This window comes from Etheostoma spectabile, chromosome 12 (genome assembly GCF_008692095.1).
Source record: "Etheostoma spectabile isolate EspeVRDwgs_2016 chromosome 12, UIUC_Espe_1.0, whole genome shotgun sequence".
Taxonomy (NCBI): Eukaryota; Metazoa; Chordata; class Actinopteri; order Perciformes; family Percidae; genus Etheostoma; species Etheostoma spectabile.
In genome coordinates, this window is record NC_045744.1 from 33,856,257 (window position 1) to 33,869,560 (window position 13,304).

The 13,304-nt window shown below is 41.2% G+C and overlaps 1 protein-coding gene across 1 annotated transcript in view; it reads left to right on the forward strand.

The window, feature by feature from the left end:
• Positions 1-13,304, forward strand: part of LOC116699836 (protein ECT2) — a 79,538-nt gene that overhangs the window by 33,732 nt on the left and 32,502 nt on the right. The window contains exon 8 of the mRNA XM_032532624.1: positions 9,028-9,147. Within this exon, the coding sequence (XP_032388515.1) occupies positions 9,028-9,147 (120 nt within the window). The remainder of the gene's footprint in view (positions 1-9,027; positions 9,148-13,304) is intronic.

The following is a 13,304-nucleotide window of genomic DNA, read 5'->3' on the forward strand; positions in this document are numbered from 1 at the left end:
ACTTTTTGAGGCACTTGTCCTTTGGACAATTCAATTCAATTTTATTTATAGTATCAATTCATAACAAGAATTATCTCAAGACACTTTACAGATAGACCACACTCCGGAATTTACAAGGACCCAACAGTTCTAGTTTCCTCCAGAGCAAGCAACAGTGCGACAGTGGCGAGGAAAAACTTCCTTTTAGGCAGAAACCTCGGTCAGACCCAGGCTCTTGGTAGGCGGTGTCTGACGGGCCGGTTGGGGTTAGAATGAAGAGTGGCAATAACAAAAATAGAAAAAATTAGTAGTTTGTAGCAGTTCTTTGTGGTAGTTCATGGCATAGCAGGACGCTGTGCAGCATTACAAGGCACAGCAGGACGTAGCAGGACGTAGCAGGACGTAGCAGGACGTAGCAGGGCACCACAGTGTAGCAGTTGAACATGGCATCACAGAACGTGTAGCGGAACCATGGCAATAGCTGCTACCCTGATTTCGGAGCCTCTCTGATCCAAGGGAACATGCTGGGGAAAAAAGAACATAAGGACTCCGGGGAATGACTCCCCAGAAATAGGTTAGTAACAAGCATTTCTGGGACATGGATGCACATAAATGAAAAGATGGAAAGATAGAGGAGAGAGGAGCTCAGTGTATCAAAATAAGTCCCCAGCTGTCTAAAACTATTACAACAAAACCAAGAGAGACGAGGTAAAGAGAGCTCCAGCCCGGCCGGGCCAGAACTCTCCCCAACCGGATCGGGCTGTATGCCAAGTCTCCCTTTGGTTCTATTATATTCTTGATTATATGTTAGATAAATCTGAAAACTATGTGACTAGCTACTACTCCCTAACAATATTCGATTCTATGCCCTAACTAGTGTATCAAAATAAGTCCCAGCTGTCTAAAACTATTACAACAAAACCAAGAGAGACGAGGTAAAGAGAGCTCCAGCCCGGCCGGGCCAGAACTCTCCCCAACCGGATCGGGCTGTATGCCAAGTCTCCCTTTAGTTATATTATATGATAGATAAATCTGAAAACAATGTGACTAACTACTACTCCCTAACAATATTCGATTCTATGCCCTAACTATAAGCTTTATCAAAAAGGAAAGTCTTAAGCCTACTCTTAAATGTGGAGACGGTGTCTGCCTCCCGGACCCAAACTGGAACCTGGTTCCACAGGAGAGGAGCTTGATAGCTGAACGCTCTGGCTCCTGTTCTATTTTTAGAGACTCTAGGAACCACCAGTAACCCTGCATTCTGGGAGCGTAGTTCTCTCCTAGGGTTGTAAGGTACTATAAGCTCTTTAAGATAAGATGGAGCCTGACCATGAAGAGCTTTGTAGGTGAGAAGAAGGATTTTAAATTCTATTCTAAATTTTACAGGAAGCCAATGCAGAGAAGCTAAAACAGGAGAAACGTGATCTCTTTTCCTGGTTCCTGTCAGAACACGTGCCGCAGCATTCTGGATCAGCTGTAGAGTCTTTATGGATTTTTTCAAGCAGCCTGATAACAGAGAATTGCAGTAATCCAACCTAGAAGTAACAAATGCATGGACTAGTTTTTCTGCATCATTTTTAGACAGGATATTCCTGATTTTTGCAATATTACGTAGGTGAAAAAAGGCGATCCTTGAAATTTGCTTTAAATGGGAATTAAAGGACATGTCCTGATCAAAGATGACTCCAAGATTCTTCACTGTGGTGCTGGAGGCCAGGGTGATGCCATCCAGAGTAACTATATCTTTGGATAGTGCGTCACGAAGGTGCTTGGGTCCGAGAGCAATAACTTCAGTTTTATCGGAGTTTAACATTAGAAAATTACAGGTCATCCAGGTTTTAATATCTTGAAGGCACGTTTGAAGTTTAGCTAACTGATTAGTTTCATCCGGCTTGATTGAAAGATATAATTGAGTATCATCTGCATAACAATGAAAGTTTATGGAGTGTTTCCTAATAATACTGCCTAAAGGAAGCATATATAAAGTGAACAGGATTGGACCGAGCACAGATCCTTGTGGGACTCCATGACTAACGTTGGCGTGCACAGAGGATTCATCGTTAACATTAACAAACTGAGATCGATCTGATAAATAAGACTTAAACCAGCTTAGAGCAGTCCCTTTAATGCCAATTAAATGTTCCAATCTCTGTAATAAGATATAATGGTCAATGGTATCAAATGCAGCGCTAAGATCTAATAACACAAGTACAGAGATAAGTCCTTTGTCTGAAGCAATTAGGAGGTCATTAGTAATTTTCACAAGTGCTGTCTCTGTGCTATGATGAACTCTAAATCCTGACTGAAAATCCTCAAATAAGCTGTTGCTATGCAGAAAGTCACACAGCTGTTTGGCGACTGCTTTCTCAAGAATCTTAGAGAGAAATGGAAGGTTGGATATAGGTCTATAGTTGGCTAAAACATCTGGATCAAGGTTTGGCTTTTTCAGAAGAGGTTTAATTACAGCTACTTTAAAGTGCTGTGGTACATAGCCTGTTAATAAAGACAAATTGATTATATTTAGTAGTGAAGTGTTGACTAATGGTAAAACTTCTTTAAGTAGCCTAGTCGGGATGGGATCTAAGAGGCAGGTTGATGGCTTAGATGAAGAAATAATTGAATTAAATTGATAAAGATCAAGTGAAGCAAAGCAGTCAAAACATGTATCTGGTTTTACAGCTGTTTCTAAGGTTCCTGAGTTTAGAGATAAGTCAGTGCCAGTTAAAGGCAGGTCTTGGTGAATTTTGCTTCTAATAGTTATAATTTTATCATTGAAGAACCTCATAAAGTCGTTACTACTAAGAGCTATGGGAATACTTGGCTCAGTAGAGCTGTGACCTTCTGTTAGCCTGGCTACAGTACTGAAAAGAAACCTGGGGTTGTTCCTATTTTCCTCTATCAATGACGAGTAGTACGCTGCTCTGGCATTACGGAGGGCCTTCCTATACGTTTTAAGACTATCTTGCCAGGTTAAACGAGAATTTTCCAGTTTGGTGGAGCGCCAGATCTTCTCAAGTTTCCGCGATATTTGCTTTAATTTGCGAGTTTCAGTGTTATACCATGGAGCTAACCTTCTTTGTTTTATTATCTTCTTTTTAGAGGGGCAACAGAGTCTAGAGTCATTCGTAGCGAGCCTGCTGCACTATCAACAAAATGATCGATTTGGGAGGGACTAATAGCATAGGAGTCCTCCGTTACTTTGGGACTTGGTAATGAATTAAATGCTAACTGAATCGTATCCTTAAATTTAGCTACAGCACTATCAGATAGACATCTTGTATAGGATGTTTTGCCTAACGGCGTGTAGTTCAGCAGTATAAACTCAAAAGTTATCAAACAGTGGTCAGATAGGAAGGGATTCTGTGGGAACACTATTAAATGTTCAATTTCAACACTATATACCAGAACAAGATCGAGGGTGTGGTTAAAACGGTGAGTCGGTTTATGTACACTTTGAGAGAAGCCAATGGAATCTAATAGAGAGATAAACGCAGTGCTAAGGCTATCATTCTCATCGTCCACATGAATATTAAAATCCCCTACAATAATAACTTTGTCCGTTTTTAGCACTAAGTTCGATAGAAACTCTGCAAATTCGGATAAAAATTCAGAGTATGGACCAGGTGCTCGGTACACTATAACAAATAGAACTGGTTGCATTGATTTCCAACTTGGGTGTGAAAGACTAAGAACAAGACTTTCAAATGAGTTATAATTTAGTTTAGGTTTAGAGCTAATTAGTAGACTGGAATCAAAGATAGCTGCAACTCCACCTCCTCGGCCTGTGCCTCGAGGAATGTGAGTATTAATATGACTGGGGGGGGTGGACTCATTTAGACTAACATATTCTCCATTACTCAGCCAGGTTTCAGTAAGACAAAATAAATCAATATTAGAATCTGATATTAATTCATTTACTAGTACCCCTTTAGAAGAGAGAGATCTGATGTTTAAGAGTCCACATTTAATTCTCCTATTCTTTTGAACTATTGCACTTGTGGTTTTAATTGTTATGAGGTTTTCATGCACAGCTCCTCTTCTGTTTACCTTTGATTTAAATAATTTTAATGGTCGGGGGGCAGACACCGTCACTATGGGATTTTTACTAGGTAACACCTGGAATAAAGGAGCAGAGAAGTGTGTTAGACTGGGACTCTGCCTCCTGGTCCCAACTATGGATTGTCAAGGATTAGGTCCACCAATACACTTGTCAATGTTTCTAGAAATGAGAGCTGCTCCAGTCCAAGTGGGATGAATGCCGTCTCTCCGAATCAGATCAGGTCTTCCCCAGAAAGACTGCCAGTGATCCACAAAGCCCACATCATTATCTGGACACCACCTCGATAGCCAGCGGCGAAATGACGACATGCGGCTATACGTGTCATCGCTGGTTAGATTTGGCAGGGGTCCAGAGAAAACTACGGTGTCCGACATTGACTTCGCGTATGTACACACCGATTCAACATTAATCTTAGTAACCTCCGATTGCCGTAACCGGGAGTCATTAACGCCAACGTGAATAACAATCTTGCTGTATTTACGTTTATCCTTAGCCAGCAGTTTCAGATAAGACTCAACGTCGCCCGCTCTAGCCCCGGGATGCACTTAACTACGGCCGCCGGCTTCGCTAACTTCACGTTTCTCAGAATGGAGCTGCCGATAATCAGAGTTGGTTTCTCAGCGGGGGGGTTGCTGAGTGGGGAAAATCTGTTAGAAACGCTAACAGGCTGGTGGCGGTCCGACGCCTTGGAAAGCTTACGACTGTCTCTTCCTCGTCCTCGCACAGTAACCCAGCCACTATGTCCTGGCTGCTCCGGAGTTCGCGAGGAACTACCAGAGGCTAACTCAGGCTCAGGCCGGCCCGTGCTGACTACCGGGGGGAGGTTAGCTACAGTAACTGACGACTGATCTGTCATGGTGCGGATCCGGACTTCTAACTTACTAAGCCTCGCCTCCACGTCCAAAAATAAACTACACTTGTTACACACGCCATCACCGCTAAAGGATGCAGAGGAGTAACTAAACATCTCACACACCGAGCAGGAGAAAGTCGGAGAGGGGGCCGACATAACTAACTGCTAAGCTAAAGTCGTTAGCAGCTAAGCTAAAGTAAGGTAGCGTTAGCTACCAAGCGTTAAAACAGCTGTTATTTAACAAAAGTCGCTAAAAAATGAGAAGATATGTGAGTGCTTAGGCAGAACTGCTATAAGAATAAGTGTTTAGCGGACAGTTAGCCGCTGTAATAGCAAATCTAACAAACTGAACTGGTATGTCGTGAGCAGCAGAGCAACCAACACGCAACCAACACACAGGCACAGGAAACGGAAATGAGTCAGGTACGCTTACCGTAATGCCAAGTACATTTATGTTTCATTTATGTTTCACTCGTCCATGTACAAAAGTCACTTGTCCGGGTGAAGATCAGTTTATAACATGACTGTTTGTCTGTTGTTGTTATTATTATTATTATTATTATTGTTATTGTTATTGTTATTATTTGCTTCTGTTGCTCCGGCTTAAATTCTTGTGAGCTCGAGTGAGCTAGAAACATGAAACTTCTATAGAAATATGAAACCAATCGGCCACATGGTGGCGCTGTAATTAAGTCTTACAAATACAAACTTTGCTAGTTTTTTTTTGTGTGTGTTTTGCTAATGCAGAATTTAAACACACCTTTGAAAGCATCCAAACATTTACAACAGTTATAACATTGAGTTGAAACAGTAGAAAAAAAAAGAAACTCCAGACTCGGTAATACAAAGTAATACTTTGCACGCCGGTGTGCAGGAGTTGATATATTGAGATTCTAAGTCAATATTTTAAAGTTTCTCATTACTTTCAGATTCTTAGTCAGTAATCTGAATTACTAATTCAATATTGTATATCAAGATATTAAGTCAATATTTTGACATATTAAGTATATTATATTGCGATATAATAAATTGAGATTTCACTTACTAAGTCAATATATTGAGACACTAAGTCGATACTTTGAGATATTGAGTCAATATATTGAGATACAGAGCCAAAAAAAAAACATCATGTAGGCGCTGTGGAAGACGGCTGCCTCTCCAGTAGCTCTCCGGTTTTCTAGCTCTTTTTTACTTATTCGAGTGCAGTCTCTCTCCTACTCTCCCCTACTATCTCCTATTTTTGTCTACTTTGTTGTGTGGAGACTTTCTTTCTCTCTCCCACCTGCCTGCTGTTTTCCTGGGAAACTTTCGAAATGGAATTGATCATGCGGTCACTCAGCGCTATTGGAAAGTTTTTCTCACCCAAGTGTGCTTCACCGGGTGGAACATACGCTGCGGGCTACACTCGCGATTCTTGGGAGAATTGGCGAGCGGTCTGCTTGGATGTTCTGAACGTGGGAGCTGTAGAAGATTTGTGGATAATTGGAATTCTGCTGGGAGGTTTTTTTTAGCCATGGGACTTGGAATCTCCCTAAATCATCGTGAAATTGGTAGGGCAGCAGCCACAAAATTTGCCTCAATGCTGTCTGGGGAATTAAAAAAGGGTTGAATGTATTGGACGAGGAGCTGAAGGTTTTACATCAGAGGACTGATCAGACCGGTGAACTGTCTCATAACATCTCAGACCGGGCTGTGGAAGCGCAGAGATGGATGGATGCCATCGGGGCTCAGTCAGTGGACCTGCTTTGTGCAACCACCGGACTGACAATGAAGATAGGGGAACTGTCGAAAACAATACATGAATTGGATGCACGGATGACGCTGAGGATGAGAAAATTTGATGGACACAGATTCGAACAAACACCACCGAATCGACCTAAATTGGATTTAAACTGACTGTCTTTTTTTGCCCCCCCCCACCCCTTCACCCGTCCGGGAAAACAACCTGCAGCTGGCCTCTCCTCCTGTGCTGTCTTTATCTCTCCCAAGGACAAGGCCAAACTGAACTGAACTCCTGTAACAACAACACAGACAGTCTGCCGCCTCACACCTTATCACACACACACACACACACACACACACACACACACACACACACATACTCACATACACACCCCGTCCCTATCCCCACCCGCCTCCAAACTGACTGCCTCGGGGACCTTCTTTTTGTGTTTCTTAACCCCCCACCCCAGTCACCTCAAATAATCCCTTCATGTAACCACATGTACTGTGTGTTGTCCTGTGCATCATTGTATTACTTTGTGTTTATTGTATTCTTATTTTTTCTCCTTCATATGCTGTATCGGATGCTGGTAACTGTAATTTCCTTGCGGGAGTCATCCCAAAGGGATTAATAAAGCTAAGTCTAAGTCTAAGTCTAATATATTGAGATACTGAGCCAATATATTGAGATTCCAAGTCGATATTAAAATTTTCTCATTACTTTGATATATATATATATTTTTTAATACAATATCACTTTCTATCCGGCAGAGGCTGATTTACCAAGGGATCCTTTAAAAGGTGTAACTACTTTACAGTTGATTATTAGCTGATATTTAATCCGGCAAGTCATGGAGCTGTGGTCTTGCAATAACAAATGAGCAGTGAAGTAGTAACGTTACAAGCTAAATGAGGCAAATTAACTTCATGTTTCATCCAGGCAAAGCACATTGCTATCGCCACAAGTGGCATCTGTGTTTGGCTCCTAGAGGTAACGTTAAGGTAGAGTTAGGAAGCTGATGTTTGCCAACTAACACTGTCTGGCTTGCTGTGCTTTTATGGTGCATCGCTTACAGAGAATGAGCTGAACAGCGGGCTGGGTCTAACGTTAGTGGTCTGCTGATCCAATGTTGCTGGATCTAACGTTAGCGGTCTACTGACCCACTGCTGCTGGGTATGTTTGCCGTCCACTGACCTGCTGTCGCTGGGTCTAACGTTAGCTAACCCTCTGTCGCTGGGTCTAACGTTAGCCGTCCGCTGACCCGCTGCTGCGGGTCTAACGTTAGCCGTATGCTAACCCGGTGCTGCTGGGTCTAATGTTAGCCGTCCGCTCACCCACTGGCGCTGGGTCCACTGCCCTGGATTATGGGGAAAATGTTTTATTCATTTCAAATTGGTAACATAGACATGAGTGGCACATAGTGTGACTTAACATGGCATTTTATTTTGAGTTTACTTGTCCAGTGGGGCAAGTAAATTTCTCTTCCACTTGCCCTACAAAAAAATCCACTTGTCCCAGACAAGAGGACAGGTCTTAATGTTGAGCCCTGACTGAGAATACAGCTACTAGAAGCCAATATATGAAATCAAAGCTAACTCTGAAAGCTGTAGGGCAGCTAAAATAAACTTGAGCTGCTTCCATGAAGATCCCTAATATAACTTGCAAAGCAATTAGGAAACAAGAATGAGCTAACTAATGTTAACATTTTTCCTCTGTCAAAAAAAGTCATGTTAAAACAATTTCCCATTGTTCTTCTGATTTCCAGCCACAGCTGGTCACTCTCCCCCGTACTAACGTTACTTGGTACATAATGTCAGCTCCGTCATGCTAAGACCTCACAATGCCTTGTGTTTCTCACTCCCTCTTATTGTTCATCTGACGTGACATTACAAAAGTGTTTCATTTACACGTGCAGGTAGGCCAAGGCGAGAAGAGGGAGATTAGCTAACATTACCCAACAAATTTATAAAATAAAATCACATTCAAATAGTGATTTCAGCAATTGAATAGTATTGTTGTTGTTTTTTGTCTATTTGATTTATATTTGACTTTCTGAATTCGTTTTTAACAGCCCTAATGTCCATCGGCTCCACTTTCGCCTTTGAAGACCCCCCTCCCTGACAATATGCATTTCCCCCTAGCGTTACCTGAACCAAACCTTATCTCTATCTATGGATCGGGGAGCAACGTATTTTAACCATGGGAAAACACTAAACCCAGGAGGAGCACATACTTCCACATCAGTAACAGACACGCTTACAATAGGTTGTGGTTTCAAGATTGTTTTCACCCACCCCTAGTTTGGTCTGGCTGGGTGGTAGGAATATGTTGTGGCCGGTGATCATCTCAAAGACCTTGCACTTAAGCATTCTCAACACTTTTATTTTACTTTCTGTGCTTTCTTCTCTGCAGGCCAACTTGCTGTCTTCCCATCGCACTCTGGTTTACAGAGTAGAAACAATAGCCCTGGGAGATCAGCCTTGTGACCGTGGAGAACATGTCACACTCTTCCTCTTCAATGACTGCCTTGAGGTGAGAATACACATAAGCACCAATGAAAGCACGGCAAAATCCGTAATTTTAAGATAATCAATAATTCCGAATTAATTCACTTTTTTGAACAGCGACTTAACTGTAAATCCACCATTTTCTAGATACTTAATACATTCTATTCTAAAAAAAAAAAATATATATATATATAGTCACTTTTTTTACACTATCTTTTAGTACACTCATTAAAGCTAGCAGTTCAGAGTTGCAATGTACACCCTAGAGATATATTGGCGGGCCAATATCGGCCAATATTAGACATTTCCATATCTTTCGGAATTTATAATGGCCTGATTATATATTTTTTTGTTTTTAAATATTCATTCATCACAATCATTTATAATGACAAATGGTTCTGATAAATTAATATTTAAAAAATAAAAACTGAGTGTCAACCATGTTATGAGCCTTGGCGTTGCATAGTTTGTCCACCAGAGGGCACTCTACAACGTACTCAATACTCTGATAGTGGCCTTCAGTTCTTCTGCATTGTTGTGTCTGACGCATTGCATCATCCTCTTCACAACACCCCAGAGATTTTCTAAAGGGTTATGGTCAGGCGAGTTTGCTGGCCAATTAAAAACAGGGATACCACGGTCCTTAAACCAGGTACTGGTAGCTTTGGCACTGTGTGCAGGGGCCAAGTCCTGTTGGAAAATCTGCATCTCCATAAAGCAGCAATAAGGAAGCATGAAGTGCTCTAAAACTTCCTGGTAGACGGCTGCGTTGACCCTGGACCTCAGAAAACACAGTGGACCAACACCAGCAGATGACATGGCACCCCAAACCATCACTGACTGTGGGAACTTTACACTGGACTTCAAGCAATGTGGATTCTGTGCCTCTCCTCTCTCCCTCCAGACTCTGGGACCTTGATTTCCAAGGGAAATGCAAAATTTACTTTCATCAGAGAACATACAGTGCCTTGCAAAAGTATTCGGCCCCTTTGAATTTTTCAACCTTTTGCCAAATTTCAGGCTTCAAACATAAAGATATAAAACTAATTTTTTGTGACAAGTGGGACACAATCATGAAGTGGAACAAAAATTATTGGATATTTAAAACTTTTTTAACAAATAAAAAACTGAAAAATTGGGTGTGCAAAATTATTCAGCCCCCTTAAGTTAATACTTTTGTAGCGCCACTATTTGCTGCGATTACAGCTGTAAGTCGCTTGGGGTATGTCTCTATCGGTATGGCACATTGAGAGACTGAAACTATTGCCCATTCCTCCTTGCAAAACAGCTTGAGCTCAGGCGAGGTTGGATGGAGAGCGTTTGTGAACAGCAGTTTTCAATTCTTTCCACAGATTTGATTGGATTCAGGTCTGGACTTTGACTTGGCCATTCTAACACCTGGATATGTTTAATTGTGTACCATTTCATTGTAGATTTTGCTTTGTTGTGGATCATGGTCTTGTTGGAAGACAAATCTCCGTCCCAGTTTCAGGTCTTTTGCAGACTCCATCAGGTTTTCTTCCAGAATGGTCCTGTATTTGGCTCCATCCATCTTCCCATCAATTTTAACCATCTTCCCTGTCCCTGCTGAAGAAAAGCAGGCCCATGATGATGCTGCTGCCACCACCATGTTTGACAGTGGTGTGTTCAGGGTGATGAGCTGTGTTGCTTTTACGCCAAACTTAACGTTTTGCATTGTTGCCAAAAAGTTTTGATTTTGATTTCATCTGACCAGAGCACCTTTTTCCATATGTTTGGTGTGTCCCCCAAGTGGCTTGTGGCAAACTTTAAACAAGACTTTTTATGGATATCTTTAAGAAATTACTTTCTTCTTGCCACTCTTCCATAAAGGCCAGATTTGTGCAGTATACGACTGATTGTTGTCCTATGGACAGACTCTCCCACCTCAGCTGTAGATCTCTGCAGTTCATCCAGAGTGATCATGGGCCTCTTGGCTGGATCTCTGATCAGTCTTCTCCTTGTATGAGCTGAAAGTTTAGAGGGACGGCCAGGTCTTCGTAGATTTTCAGTGGTCTGATACTCCTTCCATTTCAAAATGATCGCTTGCACAGTGCTCCTTGGGATGTTTAAAGCTTGGAAATCTTTTTGTATCCAAATTCGGCTTTAAACTTTTCCACATCAGTATCTCGGACCTGCCTGGTGTGTTTTTTGTTCTTCATGATGTTCTCTGCGATTTAAATGGACCTCTGAGACTATCACAGAGCAGGTGCATTTATACAGAGACTTGATTACACACAGGTGGATTCGATTTATCATCATTAGTCATTTAGGTCATCATTGGATCATTCAGAGATCCTCACTGAACTTCTGGAGAGAGTTTGTCGCACTGAAAGTAAAGGGGCTGAATAATTTTGTACGCCCAATTTTTCAGTTTTTTGTTTAAAAAAAAAAGTTTGAAATATCCAATAAATTTCATTCCACTTCATAATTGTGTCCCACTTATTATTGATTCTTCACAAAAAATTACAGTTTTATATCTTTATGTTTGAAGCCTGAACTGTGGCAAAAGTTCAAGGGGGGCGAATACTTTCGCAAGGCACTGTAACTTTGGACCACTCAGCACCAGTCCAGTTCTTTTTTTCTTTAGCCCAGGGAAGACACCTCTGACGCTGTGTCTTGTTCAAGAGTGGATTGACACAAGGAATGCGACAGCTAAAACCCATGTCTTGCATACGTCTGTGCGTGGTGGTTCCTGAAGCAATGACTCCAGCTGCAGTCCACTCTTTGTGAATCTCCCCCACATTTTTGAATGGATTTTGTTTCACAATCCTCTTGAGGGTGCGGTTAAATTCTCTCCAGGGTGGGGTTATTCCTATTGCTTGTACACTTTTTTTTTACCACATCTTTTCCTTCCCTTAGCCTCTCTGTTAATGTTCTTGGACACAGAGCTCTGTGAACAACCAGCCTCTGTAGCAATGACCTTTTGTTTTTTGCCCTTCTTGTGCAAGGTGTCAATGGTTGTCTTTTGGACAGCTGTCCACTCAGCAGTCTTCCCCATGATTGTCTAGCCAACAGAATTAAACTGAGATACCATTTAATGGCCTTTGCAGGTGTTTTGAGTTAATTAGCTGTTTAGAGTGTGGCACCAGGTGTCTTCAATATTGAACCTTGTCACAATATTCTAATTTTCTGAGAGACTGAATTTAGGGTTTTCATTAGAGAAAAAAGAAATGATTCATTTGAAATAAATTACTGTGTGATAAATGAGTATAATATAGAAATTTAACTTTTTGAATGGATTTACTGACATAAATCAACTTTTTCATGATATTCTAATTATATGACCAGCACCTGTACAATGTTGCTGGTTATGATACGGGACACTGATGAAAGACATGTGAGCGAAAGGTTACTGTCCAACAGGCGTCAGACTGGTCTGGAATATCTGTAGTTTGTTAGCGGTCTTGTTTGTCTTTTTTTAGTTTTACAAATTTGAGTGCCTTTTTATGTGTGTGACATGGAAGTTATGGTTCTAATAGTTGATGATAATGGTTCTTTAATATAATATATTTTATGTAATGTTTTTGCCTGTTATATTTAATGTGTTGGGCAATAAGACTTTTTGTTAGAATAGTAGAATTTTTTGTTAAAAAGTTTTTCTGAAAGTCAATGACATTCAAAACGGTGATAACTGTAACAGATATACAACACACCATGCAGTGTGTATACACATACGTATTGCAAACAGACCTAAGTACTACACAGTTAACATTTGCACCACCACCACTAAAGTGTACAAAAAATATCTAAATGCATATGACACTGTTGTCAAAACCCACACAATTGTCATAGACACACTTGCAGAAGGCATCTTAGAAGTTTGTTATCAATAATGTATAATGATGTAACCAAGTGGTGTCCCATTTCATAGTGGTATGTTTTCACCCCTTGCCCTTACCACTCTGTTTCGAGGGCCAAGTCGGTAAGGGGAAGTAGTAGGGATAAGATAGAGAAATGGGATTCAGCCTAGATATAGGTCTAAATTTGGCTAAGACCTCAGGATCAAGGGTGTTTTGTCAGAAGAGGTTTTATTGCTACTTTAAAATTTAAAGACACTGAAGACATTGATCATATCTAGTAGTGAAGTGTTAACCACCGGTAACACTTCTTTAAATAGCCTTGTTGGGATGGGGTCTAAGAGACAGGTAAATGGGTTAGCTG